At 57.3% G+C, this 17,888-nt stretch overlaps 1 protein-coding gene across 5 annotated transcripts in view; it reads right to left on the bottom strand.

The window, feature by feature from the left end:
* The window catches only part of CUX2 (cut like homeobox 2), a 75,038-nt gene that overhangs the window by 17,523 nt on the left and 39,627 nt on the right, over nt 1-17,888 (bottom strand). For 3 of the 5 annotated variants that reach the window (XM_075434788.1, XM_075434787.1, XM_075434790.1), the window contains exon 2: nt 2,121-2,199. In XM_075434788.1, coding sequence (XP_075290903.1) covers nt 2,121-2,199 — 79 coding nt within the window. Of the gene's footprint in view, nt 1-1,850; nt 2,200-3,367; nt 3,414-17,888 lie in introns of those variants that run through there. The other 2 variants (XM_075434789.1, XM_075434786.1) reach the window with 2 other exon arrangements.

Below are 17,888 nucleotides of genomic sequence, written 5' to 3'. Positions count from 1 at the left end.
ACATCCTGGGTGCTCATCACCTTCTCCCGAGCATGCACAGCTCCAGGGAGCACCCGTGTCCCCAGGCCCTGGCCACTTCACCTGGCCTTCGGTGGAGATCTCCACGCTGGGGGCTGAATGGTAGCATCAGCCTGGCGCTGCTGCCCGGCTCCGAGAGGAGCACGGGGCACCCATGGTGCACCCAAGGTACCCTCATGGTGCACCCACGGTCATGCATGGTGCATCCATGGTGCATCCATGGTACCTCCATGGTGCATCCATGATGTATGCACGGTGCACCCACAGTACCTCCATGGTGCATCCACAGTGCACCCAAGGTACCTCCATGGTCATGCATGGTGCATCCACGGTGCACCCACGGTACCTCCACGGTATATCCACAGTGCACCCACAGTACCTCCACGGTGCATCCATGGTGCACCCACGGTACCTCCATGGTGCATCCATGGTGCATCCAAGGTACCTCCATGGTCATGCACGGTGCATCCACGGTGCACCCACAGTACCTCCATGGTGCATCCATGGTGCACCCAGGGTACCTCCACGGTGCATCCAAGGTACCTCCATGGTGTGTCCATGGTGCACCCACGGTACCTCCACGGTGCACCCACGGTACCTCCACGGTGTATCCATAGTGCACCCATGGTGCACCCACAGTACCTCCATGGTGCACCCAGGGTACCTCCACGGCGCATCCGCGGTGCCGTCACCTCTCCCACCGGGGCGGCAGCTCCTTCCCCCCCCATCCCAACCTGCTCAAACACATCCACTGGCGCCCCACGAATCCCTCCACGAGCCAAAGTCAGCCTTAAATCAAATCATCCCCAACAACAATGACATTAATTATGCTTTTAACACATTTTACTGCTTCCCCCCTTCCCTTCACGCCACATCTGTGTGAACAATATCCAAAAGATTTACGGTTTTCTCCCGTAATTACAGACGCACAGCCAGCTCACTTATCAAAATACTTGCTGAGCAATCAGGCTCCGTTACAGTCTCTGCCAGAGATTTGTGTTGACAGCAGCCATTCAAAGCAAAAAAATGCCGAATCAGGACTTATGTGGCGCTTGCAAAGTGCTCCACAAAGAGTTCGCCTGTCGAGAGACACACGGACACGGAACGGACGGGGACAGAACGACGGGCAGGGCTCGGGGAGCAGGGGGGGAGAGGGGAGCGAGAGATGGATGCTGCAGGAGAGCAGCGAGCGGGGAGGAGGAGGAGGAGGAGGAGGGGGGGGGAGAGATCGCAGGGGAGCAGCTCTGGGGTGTGCACGTGTGTGGACGCGCCTGCATCCGTGTGCACGCGTGTGCAAGCAGGAGGAGCACAGCGGGTGAGCGCGGGGAGGCGGGGAGGGAAGATAACTGGGTTCTGGAAGCCGAGCTGACATTTGGTTCTCGTAGCAGAGGAGAAAATTTAATGAGGACAAAAATATGTCTCCCTAATTCCCCTAAGAAATCATTAAAACATTTTGTTATTCCTAAACGTCTGCAAAATGAATTAGTGGCCCTGCAGGAGCCCTTCTGCGCATCTCCAGCCATTTGCGGCTCTCCGTCTTCGCCGTGCCGGGGGATGCTCCGTGCCGCCGACCGCCCGGCTCAGAGCACGGCAGAGCCCACGTCGCGGAGCGGGGAGCAGCGGGGAGGGGGTTCCCAGCCCCTCACCCAGCCCCAGCACCAGCTCTGCCAACACAAGCCTCGGCGGCTGCCCCGTGACTCAGTTTCCCCCCTCCCAAGACTTGAAGCGGTGCCCCGGACGGGGAGGGTACTCCCTGGAAAGCCGTCGCCGAGCCGCGGCCGGTGCCGGGAGCCGTGCCGCGAGCCGGCGCTGGGTCGTTTCGGTTAACTTACCGTCGGAAAGGCAACGGGGGACAGCGGCAGCGTTACTACACGGGCTGAGCAAACGTATTCCTTTCCTAACGTCAAGATGCATTTGGCTCGGGGGCTGAAACGCTGCTTCCGCTCCTCTCCTCGGCGGGTATTTCCAGGGCACCATGCGCCGGCGGAGGTCGGCGATGCCAGCCGGGGCCGGGGCCGGCAGCGCTGCCGCAGTCCTCGCCGGCTCCTCTCGCCACCGGCACCCAACTCGTTAGGCAGCCAGGTCGCCAGCGCGCTGCTTACCTGGAGCTTCGATTAATTGCTTGTAAACGCTCAGGAAAGCCGTCTCAGCCTCCTTGCTTCTCTTACTAAGCGCAATCACCTGCGGGGAGATGGAAAAAGAGGGTGAGAGACGGGCTCGGAGGAGGGAACCGGCTCCGTTGGGTCACCGGGACTGGTGCCGCCCATCGCTGGCACGCGGATCCCCCCCGGCACGGCTCTGCGCCCGCTCCGCGCCCTGCGCAGCCGCTCGTTGCCTTTGGCTAAACTCCTCGTGCCACCGCCACGTCGCGTCGCCCTAAATCATTGATGCGCTCTGAGTAAATGAAAATTATAATTTAATGTCGGCGCTTAAATAAGAAATAAAGAAGCCTGCCTGTTGTTGTGCTCGCTGGGGACGGATCCGGCACGCAGCCCTCCCCGGCCACCCTCCCCAGCACGGCACGGCCCGGGAGCGATGCTCACGCCGGCCCCGGGACATCAGGCCCCTGTCCCCCTCGGCTGCCGGGGTGCCGGTGACCCCCGCGCCGGCTGGGTGGCAGGGAGACGGCACGCCGCGTCGCTAATCACCAAGCAGCGTTATTAATCCGCTGCGCGCTCCCATCCAACATTTATGAGCATGAATCATTCAATCATTTACTCGCCCTTCGTTACCCAAGGCGCGCCAACGCCTCGGGGCGGGGGCCGCTGCCCACCGGGCTCTGGCGCGTGTTGTTGGCCGAGGGTCCCCTTCCCACCGCTGCACACCCAGCCCCACCCGCAGCGGAGGGGATGGGGTGCCAGCGGGACACGGGGACCTCTGCGTCCCCGCCGCCCCGGGAGCAGGAGCCGGCGATGGAGGTGGCCCATTCCCAGCCAGAAGATGCCCAGTTTGATCCCAGCTGGGCTCCCGTGCCAACTGGTGAGGGAGGAGGAGGCGCCCACCCGGCACTCGGTGCTGGCAGATGCGCTACCACCAGCAGCAGAGCAGTCAAGGAAACCACTCTTAAGCCACCGACGGGCTAATTATCCATCGAAGCCCGAACTTCACGCCTCAGCCCGGCGGCAGCTCCCGCACCGGAGCACCTTGTCCCTCCTCCGTGCCGCCCCGCCAGCCCGGCTCGCGAGCGCTTGTCATTCAAACCCCACGCAAACCGCTCATTTGTAATCCCGCAGCCCCCCGAGCAAACCGCCCGCTCCTTCCCGGCTCGCAGGCACCACGGCACAAAGATCATTTTTCTATTGTTAAAATTGTATAAAGCCGGGCTTTTTATAGCGGCTCGTACACAAACCCGCGTTCTCGGCGCCGCGCTTCCAGCGGAGGAGGAATCTGGGGGCTTTTCTTCAGCGTTCCACAAAAACGCTTGGCTTCAGGGTGCTTTAAAATAATAATCATAACGCGGGGAGGGGAGGGGGGAGGCAGCAAGCGGAGGGCGAGCGGCACTGCCTGCGCGTCGCGGCGTCGGGGAGGTGCCGGGGGGTCCGTACGGGCGCAGGGACACGGCAGTGCCGGGGCGCTCGGGGGTCTCAGCCCTGCGTGACACCCCCACCCTGTCCCCACACACTTTGGGCTCTGCATGGGAGAGGAGCGGGAGCGGGCACAGCCCAGCGGCGTTTCGCAAGGGGAAATTCTGACGCCTGTCCCGGCTTCTGCGGCAATCCCGACGGAGATCCGAGCATCCCGCACCGGGAACGCCACGGCTCCAGGTGGGCAGAACCCTGCAGCATCCCCACGCCTTGCTCCTGCGGACCACGTCTCTCCACCCGAAACCTCTGGGAACGCGGTTATTCCTCACGTGGAGCTGAATAAACACCCAGAAAAAGGCCACCCCAGCCCTCAAATCAAGGTTTCGTAGGAAAAAAAAAATCCCCTAATGTTTGCTCCTCGGGGCAGAAGCTGGAGCAAACCCTGTGTCCCCACCTCAGAGGGCAATGCCACCCGTGTCCTGCCAAAAAGAGGAGAAAATTGCTAAAAACAGGGGGAGACAAACATCCCCGCAAGCAGCCCCAGCTCGATGGGGTCGGGATGGCATCATCCCCGCTCCCCTCATCGCCGCGATGCCATCGGCGATGGCGAACCCGCTGCCAAGCGCTCTCCCTCCGCGCGCAAAGCCCTCGGCGGCCGGCGGCGAGCTCTGCCTCCACGTTACGTGTCGACGTACTATTAATTTCCATTTTGGGCAGAGAGGAACCTGATGAGGTTCAACAAGGGCAAATGCAGGGTCCTGCAGCTGGGGAGGAACAACCCCAGGCACCAGTACAGGCTTGGGGTGGACCTGCTGGAGAGCAGCTCTGTGGAGAGGGACTGGGAGTGCTGGGGGATGACAGGGTGACCATGAGCCAGCAGCGTGTCCTGGCTGCCAAGAAGGCCAATGGGATCCTGGGGTGCATCACAAGGGGTGTGGGCAGAAGGGCGAGGGAGGTTCTCCTCCCCCTCTGCTCTGCCCTGGTGAGGCCCCATCTGCAGTGCTGTGTCCAGTGCTGGGCTCTCCAGTTCAAGAAAGATGAGGAGCTACTGGAGAGAGTCCAGCGGAGGGCTATGAGGATGAGGAGGGGACTGGAGCATCTCTGCTACGAGGAGAGGGTGAGGGAGCTGGGCTTGTTCAGCCTGGAGAAGAGAAGGCTGAGAGGGGACCTTAGAAATGCCTCTAAATATCTGCAGGGTGGGGGTCAGGAGGATGGGGCCAGACTCTTTCCAGTGGTGCCCAGCGACAGGACAAGGGGCAATGGGCACAAACTGGAGCAGAGGAAGCTCCAGCTGAACCCGAGGAAGAACTTCTTCCCTCTGAGGGTGACGGAGCCCTGGCCCAGGCTGCCCAGGGAGGCTGTGGAGTCTCCTTCTCTGGAGATATTCCAGACCCTCCTGGCCGCGGTGCTGTGCCCCCTGCTCTGGGTGACCCTGCTTGGGCAGGGGGTTGGGCTGGGTGACCCACAGAGGTCCCTGCCAACCCCCACCATGCTGGGATTCTGGGATTCTGTGATTTCTCCCCCCCTCCTCGGTCTCCCTCCGCAGCACCCGCGGGCTCAAGGTGAGGCACGGCAGCGGCGCGGGATCGCCGCCGCGCGATGAATTACATTGACGCGCCGGGTCCTTTTCATGGCTGGTGACTTTCCAGCAAAGCAATTATCACTGTAGAATGCGTAATAGCCTAATTAATTACTATTGTCAGGCTGGCCTCAGTGCCATGATTATACCTTCCGAAGCCAACTTTTTAAACATTTGGAAGCAGAAATATTATTATAATTGACTGACAAAATGGTAAAACTCCCCCGGCGCAGCCGGTCCTCCTCCCGGCACGGGCGAGAAGCGACCGTCTGAGCATCGCCTCTCCGACGGCGCGGGATCTGCGTCGCACCGGCGCTGGGTTTATTCTTACATCCATGAGATCGAGTGCAGGATAAGTAGTGGGTTATTTCCATCTAAATACTGGTGGCAGCAAACCACAAATGAGCTCTTTTTCAGCGGAGAGGAACAGCTGCCGGGGGAGAAAGCGGCAGCAGAGACCCCAAATGTTGAAGAAAACTGATGAAAAAAATACATTCAAGCCTTTGCTATTTTTTTGCTGATGTGTAAAGAAGTCGGGGAGAGCGGGAGGGCTGCGGAGGGGCGAGGGGGGAGCCGGGGACAGCTCTGGGTGACAGGGGCTGGACGGCACCGGCTGTGTGCCGGGGAGCCCCCGTCTTCCCAGCACCCCGCGTCCGACCGACTCCTTAAACCCGTCACACGCGAGCACAGGTCCACTGCACACCCGCAAGCCCCTTGCACACCCGCACAGCTCCATCGCACACACCCACTGCGCCACTGCAGGCACCCACAAACCCACTGCAGGCACCCACAAACCTCTCACTCAGGCCCATCGCACACCCCCAAACCCACTGGACACCCACACAAACCCATCGCACACCCACAACCCATCACACATGCACAGACCCCTTGCACACCCACACAAACCCATTGCACACACACCCACAGACCCCTTGCACACCCACAGACCCCTTGCACACCCACACAAACCCCCTGCACACACACCCACAGACCCCTTGCACACCCACAGACCCCTTGCACACCCACACAAACCCACTGCACACACACCCACAGACCCATCGCACACCCACAACCCATCGCACACGCACAGACCCCTTGCACACCCACACAAACCCATTGCACACCCACACAAACCCACTGCACACCCACACAAACCCACTGCACACACACCCACAGACCCATCGCACACCCAGACCCCTTGCACACCCACACAAACCCATTGCACACACACCCACAACCCATCACACACCCACAGACCCCTTACACACCCACACAAACCCATTGCACACACACCCACAGACCCCTTGCACACCCACAACCCATCACACACGCACAGACCCACTGCACACCCACAGACCCCTTGCACACCCACAGACCCCTTGCACACCCACACAAACCCACTGCACACACACCCACAGACCCATCGCACACCCACAACCCATCGCACACGCACAGACCCATCGCACACGTGCACAGACTCATTGTACATGGGCACAAACCCATCGTACGTGTGCACAAGTCTATTACACACACGCACAGACCCACTGCACACCCACACACGCCTCGCACACCCACACAAACCCAGCCCAGACCCATCACACGTACACACAGATCCACCGCACACCCACACAGACCCATTGCACACACACCCACAGACCCATCACACACCCATAGACCCACTGTACGTGGGCACAAACCCATTGCACACCCACAGACCCATCGTACATGTGCACAATCCTATTACACACGCATAGACCCACTGCACACCCCCAACCCATCGCACACGCACACAGATCCATCACACACACAGAACCATCACACACGTGCACAGACTCATTGTACATGGGCACAAACCCATTGCACACCCACAGACCCATCATACATGTGCACAAGTCTATTACACACACTCAGAGACCCATCACGCACCCACAAACCCACCACACATACACAGCCCCATTGCACACAACCACAGACCCACCCATCATGTGTGCACAAACCTATTGCACACCCACAGCCCCACCATACGTGTGCACCAGCCCGTTACACACACACAAACCCATCATACACCCACAGCCCCACTGCACATGTGCACAAGCCTATTGCACACCCACAGACCCATCATATATGTGCACAATCCTATCACACACATGCACAAACCCGTCACACACCCACAGCCCCATCGCATGCATGCACAAACCTACTGCACACCCACAGCCCCACTGCACACCCACAGCCCCATCGCACGCCCACAGCCCCATCGCACGCATGCACAAACCTACTGCACACCCACAGCCCCACTGCACACCCACAGCCCCATCGCACGCCCACAGCCCCATGGCACGTGTGCACAAGCCTATTGCACACCCACAGCCCCACTGGACACCCACAGCCCCATCACACGTGTGTGCAAGCCTATTGCACACCCACAGACCCATCATATATGTGCAGAATCCTATCACACACGTGCACAAACCCATCACACACCCACAGCCCCATCACACGCGTGCACAAACCTACTGCACACCCACAGCCCCACTGCACACCCACAGCTCCATCACACGTGTGTGCAAGCCTATTGCACACCCACAGACCCATCATATATGTGCACAATCCCATCACACACATGCACGAACCCATCACACGTGTGCACAGCCCCACCGCACGCCCACAGCCCCACACCTCTCGCACCCCCCAGGCCATCCCTCCCAAGGCAGAAGCAGCTCGCGCCGTTTTCGCAAGGCCAGAAGGCAACGCACGTCAAAAAGATCAATAACAGAAAAATAAAGCCTGAGGATTCCAGTTAAAGGGTACGTCGCAGAAATATGGTGTTCACGTTCATGATTCGGAGATTTAAAAAAAAAAAGAAGAATCAATATAAGTTCTTCAGATGATGTTACTTCTAATGAGAAATACACCGAGACTGCTGCAAATAACTGCTTAACAGAGAAAAAACAAATGCATTAATAATTTACTTTATAAAGCATAGGATCCCGAACGCAAGAAAACTGCGGCTGGTTCTTCATTTTGTTGTAATGCTTCCTGACAAGTCTAACGACGCTTTGGCAAAGTTCCTGGGAGCGGAGTCGGACGACGTTCAGCTCCTTAGGTTATTTGTTTTTTCCCACCCCTCTTTTTCCGCAGCGTCCCGGTCCGGGCGAGGATGCCCGAGCCGTTGCCTCCCTCCGCACCGCCGGAGTCCTCGGGCTGAGCCCGCAGCCCGGTGCCAGCCCCGCCACCCTCCTGCCTCCTCCGGACGCCCGGCCCCGGGTGAGCTACGGCCCCCGCTCACGACCCAGCCAGCGGGGAAAGCACCTCAAGCTTCTTTCACCACCCTCACCAACAGCACCTCATGCACTTTTTTTCCCACTGGCTGGTTTAGTTGGGTCTTTTTTTTCCCCCTTCATTTTTTTTTCCTTTTTCATTTTTTCTGAATTTATTTTTTTCGCGCGTTTGCTGACAGTTGGCAGCTCCGAACCATCTGCTGCGGGCACACACGGCGACACGAAAGGCTTCAGCGTCGAAGCCAACGCGGCCGGAGGCTGAGGTCCGACCGTCGGCAGGAGAAGGGGCCACCCGGGCGGGCGAATTCCCAGCGCGACCGCATTTCTCGCGAGCCTACAAAATGATTTTCCGGCAAAAATCTTTCCCTGCAAAAAATATCTTTCTGCAAAATCATTTTCCTGCAAATTATGCAAAGTTCCCCGGGCAGCTGGCGGCAAGGGTCCAGGCTGGCGGAGGAGCGGGGCAGGGATGCGCGGGGCTACAAAATGATTTTCCGGCAAAAATCCTTCCCTGCAAAAAATATCTTTCTGCAAAATTATTTTCCTGCAAAATCATTTGCCTGCAAATTATGCAAAGTTCCCCGGGCAGCTGGCGGAGGAGCGGGGCAGGGACGCGTGGGGCTCCGTGTCCCCGGTGTGGATGAAGCAGTGGGGTGACGGGGGGGGGTCCCGCTGGCCCCCACGTTGGGGATGGAGCTGGGGTGGAGTTCCGGCCCCCCGAGCATCGCCAAGTTTCACCTCCCATTTAGCAGAACAAAACTTTTCATTTAGATGTTTTCATCTATCTATCAGAGTAAAAAAAAAAAAAAGTTTAAAATAATGACTGTAATAAATGAAGGTAATTAATTGTAGTTTGTTCCTTTACTGTCTAGTCAGCTTAATTTTACCTTTTCATCTAATAATGAGAAAATAATTTTTGTGCTCTGAGGGTTAATGATATGTAACTGCAAGAGCTGCTAATTGCATGTTGCAAACTATTCATCAAAATCCCCATCTGCGCTACTTGATTATGTTTGCTAAATTATTGCTTTGAATTATCTTTCATAAAGCAACTTTTGTAATTAGCAGGGCTTTCGCTTTGCTCTTTTCTCCGTCACAAGGATATTCAAACTTTGGCCGTCTCAAGCTGCTGCCGTTAAACTGCCGTCGCGGGCAGCTTTCGGCGAGAGAAAGAAACTGCCCTTGAGCTAATCAGGGGGAAAAAATACAAGCTGGGTTTATTCGCTGCGGGTACAATTTATTCTCCCGGCCCCGTTCTCCTGTCCTCGAGGAAAAAAATTATCTAGGAAGGCTACAGGAGCGTAAATGTATAGGAGATGGATTTGGGAATGGCAGAGAGAAATGGCCCGAAAAGCCCATCCGCCCCCACCCTGGTTAATATTTCAAAATGAATTTTTTTTTTTTCCCCTTCCCATTTACAACAAGGAGCGGAGGGGGAACGCTCGCCATCCATCACCGCGCTTTTATGGGCTCCTTCCCGTGACGCAGATGATGTAGCGCTCCGCTCTCCCTGGTTAATATTCATAGGGAGAGCTGAAAAGTGCGCTTGGTGGGGGAAAAAATGGTATTAAAGAAGTATTTTACAAAACTGGGGGAAGAGGGGAAACGAGGAGAAAAAAGAAAGGGGAAAAAAGAGGGGAAAAAAGAGGGGGGAAAAGGGGGGGGAAAGGGGGGGAAGGGGGGGAAAAAGGGGGCAAAGGGGGAGAAAAAGGGGGGGAAGGGGGGGAAGGGGGGGGAAAGAGGGGAAAAAAGAGGGGAAAAAAGAGGGAAAAAAGGAAACAGATCAGAAAAGAGAGAAAAAGAGAGGGGGGAAGAGAAAAAAAGAAAAAATAAATAAGGGAAACGGAGGAAAAAAAGGAGGGGAAAAAGGGAGGGAAGCAAGGGAGGAAAAAAAAGGGAGGGAAAAAAGAGGATAAAAAAAGGGAGGAAATAAACAGGATGAAAAAAAGGGAGGAAAAAAAAGGGATGAAAAAAGGGAGGAAAAAAAAGGAGGGAAAAAAGGGGGCCAGAGAGTGCCCAGGGCACAGCAAGGCTCGCCCCCGAAGCAGCCGTGCTCTGTGCCCATCCCGCGCCACTCGGCACTGAGGCAGCCCGGAAACCCGACCTCAGGGGAGCAGAATCCACCTTTTTGGGATAAAATCTCCCAAAACCTCCTGTGGGAAAAAAAAACCCCACCAACTCTGGGGGGGAGGAAGGCGGCAGAGGCGGGCATCGCATCCCGCTCTCCCTGACACCCCGTAAATCCAGAGCCACTTGGGCGGAGGGACCGGCTGGGGCTCCCCGAAGGACATCGCTCGCATCCTCGTAGCGGGTCTAATGAAGACTATCGGAAAAAAGGCAGTATTTAAAAGATGGAAAATGTATTCCTATTGTTATCGCTCTCTTTTATGTGTTTATGCATAGTGCGTCGGAATGAATCAATACTGGATTGCCCTATAAATAAATGAGCGTATCAGTAAACCCGGTAATAAAATGAAGTGATGAAAAATATGGAAATCAGTCGCATTTGTGTAAATCCACTTATTGTTTACTTTAATATTTCCTTCTGCAGTTCCGCAGCTCCAAAGAGACAGATTTAAAAGCAGGTAATGCTCAGCAGATGACAGATCCTAATGTGTCGCTGCTGGCGAGCTCCGAGTGCCAGCAGCTCTCCAGGGGTTTCCATCGAAGCACATTAGAAGAGCAGAGCAGGCAGCCCCCGAAGAGAGAGCATTAAAAAGCCGGCGAGAAGAAGAGGTCTCCTGAAGCGCAATGCATCTCTTGTCGGCATCGGGGAGGAAAGCCAAGGGATCCGCAGAGCCTCCGGGGTTGTGGTAGGGGCACGGGGCTGGGGAGTGCCTGGCTCAGGCTGCAGGATGAAGTGAGATGCCTTCTGCAGCAGCGTGGTGGGCTGGGACCACGTCGTCCCACGCCGGTGCTTGGCTCCTCCGCAGATCGCCCATTGCAACCTCATCTGGTGCATCCTGGCCACGACACGGCATCTGCTGGCCACACCATGGCACCTCCCAGTCACCCTCCTGGTGACATTGTGACATCTCTTGGTCACACCATGGCATCTTCTGGCCACACCACGGCACATCCCGATCACATCATGGCACCTCCTGGCCATGCCACGGCATCTCCCAGTCACATCATGGCACCTCCTGGTCACATCGTGACATCTCCTGGTCACGCCATGGCATCTTCTGGCCACACCACGGCACATCCCGATCACATCATGGCACCTCCTGGTCACGCCATGGCATCTCCCAGTCACATCATGGCACCTCCTGGTCACACCGTGACATCTCCTGGTCACGCCACAGCATCTTCTGGCCAGACCACGGCACATCCCCATCACATCATGGCACCTCCTGGCCATGCCATGGCACCTCCCAGTCACACCATAGCACCTTCCAGCCACTCCATGGCACCTCCTGGCCATACCACGGCACCTCCCGGTCACATCAGACATCTCCTGGCCACACCACGGCAACCCCCTTGCCACATCATGGCATCTTCCAGTCACGCCATGGCATCTCCCAGTCACGTCATGGCATCTCCTGGCCATGCCATGGCACGTCCCAGTCACATCGTGACATCTCCTGGCCATGTCATGGCACCTCTTGGCCATGCCACAGCACATCCTGGTCATGTCATGGCATCTCCCCATCACAGAATCGCAGAATCATAGGTTGGAAAAGACCTCTAATATCATCAAGTCCAACCATCCACCCAACACCACCTTTCCTACTAAACCATATCCTGAAGTGCCATCACCTGCAGGGATGGGGACTCCACCACCTCGCTGGGCAGCCTGTTCCAATGTCTGACCACTCTTTCAGTAAAGAAATTTTTCCTAATATCTAATCTAAACCTCCCCTGACGCAGCTTGAGGCCATTTCCTCTTGTCCTATCGCTGGTTACCTGGGAGAAGAGACCAACACCCGCCTCACTACAACCTCTTTTCAGGTAGTTGTAGAGAGCAATGAGTTCCCCCCTCAGCCTCCTCTTCTCCAGACTGAACAGCCCCAGTTCCCTCAGCCACTCCTCATCAGACTTGTTCTCCAGACCCCTCCCCAGCCTCGTCACACCATGGCACCTTCCAGCCACTCCATGGCACCTCCTGGCCCCTCCATGGCACCTCCCGGCGGTGATGGCTCCTTCCCCTGCCTGGAAGCTCTCCAGGACAGGGCCACCATCCCCGGTGACCTGCAGGAGACATCGGGGAGCTCGCCGGCAGCAGCGCCCTGCCCGTGCCCCTGCCCACACATGGCACAAGGACCACCCAACGCTGTCTGGGGAGGCAAAGCAGATCCATTTATCAGCTGCAGAAACCCCTCAGGGGCTAGGGACAGCCACCTCGCGCCTTGGCCACACCAAGCTGGGTCCGGTCTGTCCCTCCTGGGGCTCTCCCCTTCCTGTTTCAACCCCCCCAAGAGCCAGCGGGGTGGGAAGGGGCTGGGATCATGGCCGGGACCGTGGGGGGCAAGGGGAGGTCCTGCCCGCTCCCCTGCCCACCGCTCCTCCGAGCATCCCCCTGTAACGCTGCCGGTTCTTCCTCCCACCCAGGCCGGCAGAAACCCCCCCTCACCACACAGCCTCCCTGGAGAGCTATTTTAGAGTTGCTCTTTTTTTTTTCCCCAACCCGCCCTTCTGGTCTTTTTTTTTTTTAACGTTATTTTTTTCCTCTTTAAAAAACAACCCATCTCCCCCCATCTGGGCTGCGAGCTGGCTGCCAGCATCTCGCCGCCGAACGCTCAACGCTCGCTTTTTATAAACGCCTCGAAAGCCAAAGCTCCCTCCCGCGCCGCCGGGACCCGGCTCTGCCCACCCAAAGGAGCGACCGGAGGCGGCGGGAGCCACAGATCCCCACGGCCCAAGGTCGGGGGCTACGGTTTGTCCTGGGGGCTTCCCTTCCTGCGAGTCGCTTGCACTGGTGGCTCTCAAAAACCCAGTTGCCGGGGAGCAAAATCCGCCGTCCTGCTGGGTTCATTCTCTAACAGCAAATCTCCTGCGTCTCAGGTACATTTTTCTTAAATTCCCAGCTGAGTCGAATTAAATGTTTACGAGACGGCGCGCTTTCCCCCCCGAAGCGACAGAATTAAGCTCCTTCTGGAACAAAACAAAAAGGGAGGGGGGGGAACAGAAAAAATAAAATAAAAATAAAATAAAGGTGGTTTAGGAGCTTGGAGTTCGAAGTTTGCAGGAATATAATTCCCCCCAGACTGATTCTGCTCCGCGTTGCGCAGCCACGGCGCGATGGCTGTATCGACGAGGGGGTTTACATGAATAATTGAAGGAATTCTGCATTCCCCGCCAAAGAAAAGGCGAGCCGAGAGGGCTGTGGAGATAATCAGGAGCTCGCTAATCAATATTCCCAGCCCCAGCCTCCTCCTCGCTTCTCCAAAAGGAGCAGTGCCATAAGCTCATCAGTAACTGCAAAAAAAACATCGCACTCCGCGTGTCAAAATAGTCAAGCGCAGCATATTGTATCGCCAGATTTCCCTCCCGGTCCGCCCCGGCGCCAGATGACATCCATCAGCGGGGAGGGAAGCTGTCCAACGACGGCTTACTTATGCTTAAGTGTTCATAAATAAGGTTTTTAAGATATAGATGGCTTTTTAATTTTGGTGGAATGCGGGGAGTGGGAAAAAAAAAAATAAAATATGATGGGGTTGATGTGATGAGAAGCGACCTCTCGGGTTCTCCCCGGTAAATCCCGCAGCCCGGCCGTGCCGGGGGATGTCCCGGCTCCTATCCGGCTTGTATCGTCGCGAAAACAGCCAGCAAAAATTTCCACGGGCACCATCAACGGTGGCAGAGCCTTTGTCTGACGGGGAGACGCGGCGAGAGACCGTATCCCCGCCATGAAAACCTCATTAGACAGACTCTAATTACTGCCCTGCAGTCGGCGGGCAGAGACAGAATCCGTAAAACCTGAGCGGGAGCGGGAGGCTATTAATTGCTTTTTGATAGATCGGGGGCCGAGGTGCTGGCGGCAGGGAGGTGCCTGAGCCCCGAGCCCTGGTGACCCACGTCCCGTCCTCGACTCGAAGCATCGAGCACCCCTGCCTGGCTGACAGGGGCCCAAAATGGGCACTGTTGGGGCAAACTGGATTTGCGCTGGGAGAAGCCACTGCTGCCAGGACCAGGAGCCGGTCCCAGCTGCAGGACCTGCGCTTTGCTCCATCTCCTGCAGCTTCCCCCATCCTCACATCGCAACGAAACCTCGGGACCGCGACCGCCGGCGTGGAGCCAGCCGTGCCCCCCGGCGCCGCGGGGATTTCAGCCACGACAGCCCAAACTGTGGGGGGATCCGAGCCCTTCATCCCTGGCGTCACCGAAAACCCGCCCGGCCGCGCTGCGGCGGGACAGGAGAAGCCACGCTGCAGAGCGGCCACCACCGTCCCCTGCTCGGGGGGCCGTGGGGTGACCCCAGCCACCGAGCCCCCTCCGTGCCTTATGTAAATCGGCCCCGCTAAAGACATACGGAGCCAATTACCGGGGGTCACTGCTGGGCGTAAAATTCAGGCAACGAAGCCGCCGGTCTCCGATGAATTTGCGCGAGGTTGCAAGCTTACTGCCTTTTATTGGACAATATAAATATTTCACCGTTATATAAAAAAATATTGGTGAGAAAGCAGATAAACCTGAGTCCTGTGTGTATCCAGAGAAGCAGGGAGTGAAAAACGGCCGTCAGCATCTTCTTAACGGCCTCCGGCGCGGTACGGGAACCCGGGGGTTTGATGACCGGAGCAGGGCGGCGAGCCCAGGGGACCCCCGGGACACCCATCCCGGACCCACCGGGGCTACGCCGGGAAGGGGAGCGATGCCGGCTCGGACACACGGACGGCAGCGCGGTCCCCTGTGTCATGACCTGGTCGCAACGGGGAGCACCGCACGGGACGCAGAAGCAGACGTGGGAACCTCGGAGGCTCGGCACCGTCCCCAAGCACAGCGCTGAGCCTGCGCCCACCGCAGAGGATGCCCAGGAGGGGAGGGTCGGGAACAGCCTTCACCATACGGATCAATCCCGTTTTCCTAATAGTTTTCCCCAACTTGTCCTTCTGGGATCACGGCTGAGCTCACCTGCAGAGCCCCGTGCCAGCACAGGACACCCTCATCTCACGCTCACCCACGCATCAACCCTTCCCCGCGACAAAAGCGGGAGAAAAGAGAAAATAAAAAGCCTATGGGAATCGATACCTCTTTCTCTCCACCTATATTTTATTAAAAACTTGACCATCAATATTAATGTTTAAATCCTCACCAAGCTGAGTTTAATTACCTGTGAACCGCATCCACGGCGACGCGGACTTTCGCGGCAGTAAATACAACCGAGGAGGAGCAGGGCCACCATGTCTGAGTGTCACCTCCCTGTCCCCGCAGCGGCGGCCGTGGCCACATCCAGCCCCCCAGTCCCTCGGCACCAGCCACGTGAGGAGGGGACGGCGGGTGACAGGGACGGAGCCACGACGTGACCCGACCAGGGACGGAGCCGAAAGGGGAAGGGGGAGATGAGAGAAGGGAAAAATTGGGATCCTGGGAAGAAAATGATGGGTGAATATAAAATATCTGGGGCTCCCGCTGCCGAAAGGATTCTGCCTTCAGCCGCGACGCGAATCACAGCGTTCAGGAGGGGGGAACGAGGGAGAAGGATCTGAATGGAGTCCATTAGTGGCTGAGGACGATGAATAACTCGCAGGCAGCGGGGACCGCTCCTGAGCCGCCGGCGAGGTCACGGACGGCTGGCACGAAGGGCCGGGAGCTGCCGGAGCAACCAGCCGGGGCTGGGACCGGACCCCGCTCAACCCACCCAGCAGTCGCCTCCTCCCTTTGCCCGCGGTGCCGGGAAGGAGAAACACACGCACGCCTGCTTCCCAGGCTGCTTCGGCCGTGCCGCGCTCGCACGTGCGGCCACATCCTCTGACCACCGCCACGCGCGGGCACGGCAGCCGGGAGGGAGCCGGGATCGGTCCCACCGCTGCCGCCGGTCACCCCAGGGCCCGTCCCAGGGCCCGCCACGCTCCGGGGTCCCGCAGCGCAGATGCTGAGCTGCGAGGCTTCGGCATCTCCAACGGCATCGGGGGTTTGCGGCGCGTTATCAACGGAGCCGTAATGGGATCTCGCAGAGGGCACAGATTTGAGACGTTCGTCAGATTTCCATTCCCAGGGAGACAGGGAAAGGCTGAGCTTTTTAAAAAACCCATAGATCAAGGGATGCTATCTCGTGTGTTGTACGGGTGGCTGCTCACGGGCAGCTCCACCGCCCCGGCGTTTTGCCATCCTGCTCCTTACCGGAGACCAAAGAGGGGCTGCTCCAGCCTGGTCCTACCCCCCCAGAACCCCGCATCCCTACAGACCCCCCAGCAACCCCCCCCCCACGCTCCTCCCGCACCCCACAGCCTCGGCTCCTCCCAGCCGGCGGCGTCAAGGCCCCTTCCTTCTCACCTCCATCACAGCGACTTCCCACGGCCAGGGCTGCGACGGCGACGGGAGCGCGCGAGGGCTACGCTTCCAGAATAATATTCATTACCATATTCATTCAGTGTTTATCTCGCAGATGTACGGATCCGTTACAATGGAGAAAAAAGGGAACTCAGAATTTGTTCTCAAAAGATATTCAAATTAGTTAATCAAGAGTCCTTTTATTACGTGTCTCATGTACCAGCAGCAACTATCCACCGAGATAAATGATCAGCTGCTAATAACTGATTACACTGCAGCAAGTGTTTTCTTATCCCTATTACCACCATGTTTAAAGACATTTTATAAATTTCTAATTATTGTAAATTGTTTCTCCTTTTGAAAACATCTTCCCATAGCCATCAGCTGTCAATTTTTCCTGAAAATCTCTCTCTGAAATGAGCTCATAGCAAGATGCTGGGGAAGCAGAGAAAACCCTTCCCAGCTCCCGGCCGGCGGGACGCAGCCTGGCCACCTCCGTCCCCGGGCGGTGGGGCACCGGGATGCTCCTCCGGCCCTGGATAAGCGGACCAAGACTTGAAAGCAAACTAAAAGCATCCGTAAGTTGGATCAGTCCTGGATGGCGCTGCCTTCACCCGCCGCCCGATGCCAAGGTACCACACGGTGGAATCATAGAATGGTTTGGGTTGGACGGGACCTTGAAGATCATCTGGTTCCAGCCCCCCTGCCATGAGCAGGGACATCTTCCACCAGACCAGGTTGCTACTCATGTGAATGAAGAAATTACTGAGCTTAGTATTGATCGAATTAATTATTTCACAGAATCCCAGCATGGTGAGGGTTGCAAGGGCCCTCTGTGGGTCACCCAGCCCAACCCCCTGCCCAAGCAGGGTCACCCAGAGCAGGCTGCACAGCACCACGTCCAGGCGGGGCTGGAATATCTCCAGAGAAGGAGACTCCACAGCCTCCCTGGGCAGCCTGTGCCAGTGCTCCGTCACCCTCAGAGGGAAGAAGTTCTTCCTCATGTTCAGCTGGAGCTTCCTCTGCTTCAGTTTGTGCCCGTTGCCCCTTGTCCTG

Source organism: Opisthocomus hoazin, chromosome 13 (genome assembly GCF_030867145.1).
Source record: "Opisthocomus hoazin isolate bOpiHoa1 chromosome 13, bOpiHoa1.hap1, whole genome shotgun sequence".
In the NCBI taxonomy this organism is placed as follows: Eukaryota; Metazoa; Chordata; class Aves; order Opisthocomiformes; family Opisthocomidae; genus Opisthocomus; species Opisthocomus hoazin.
This window is presented reverse-complemented; position numbering and strand designations above follow the sequence as displayed.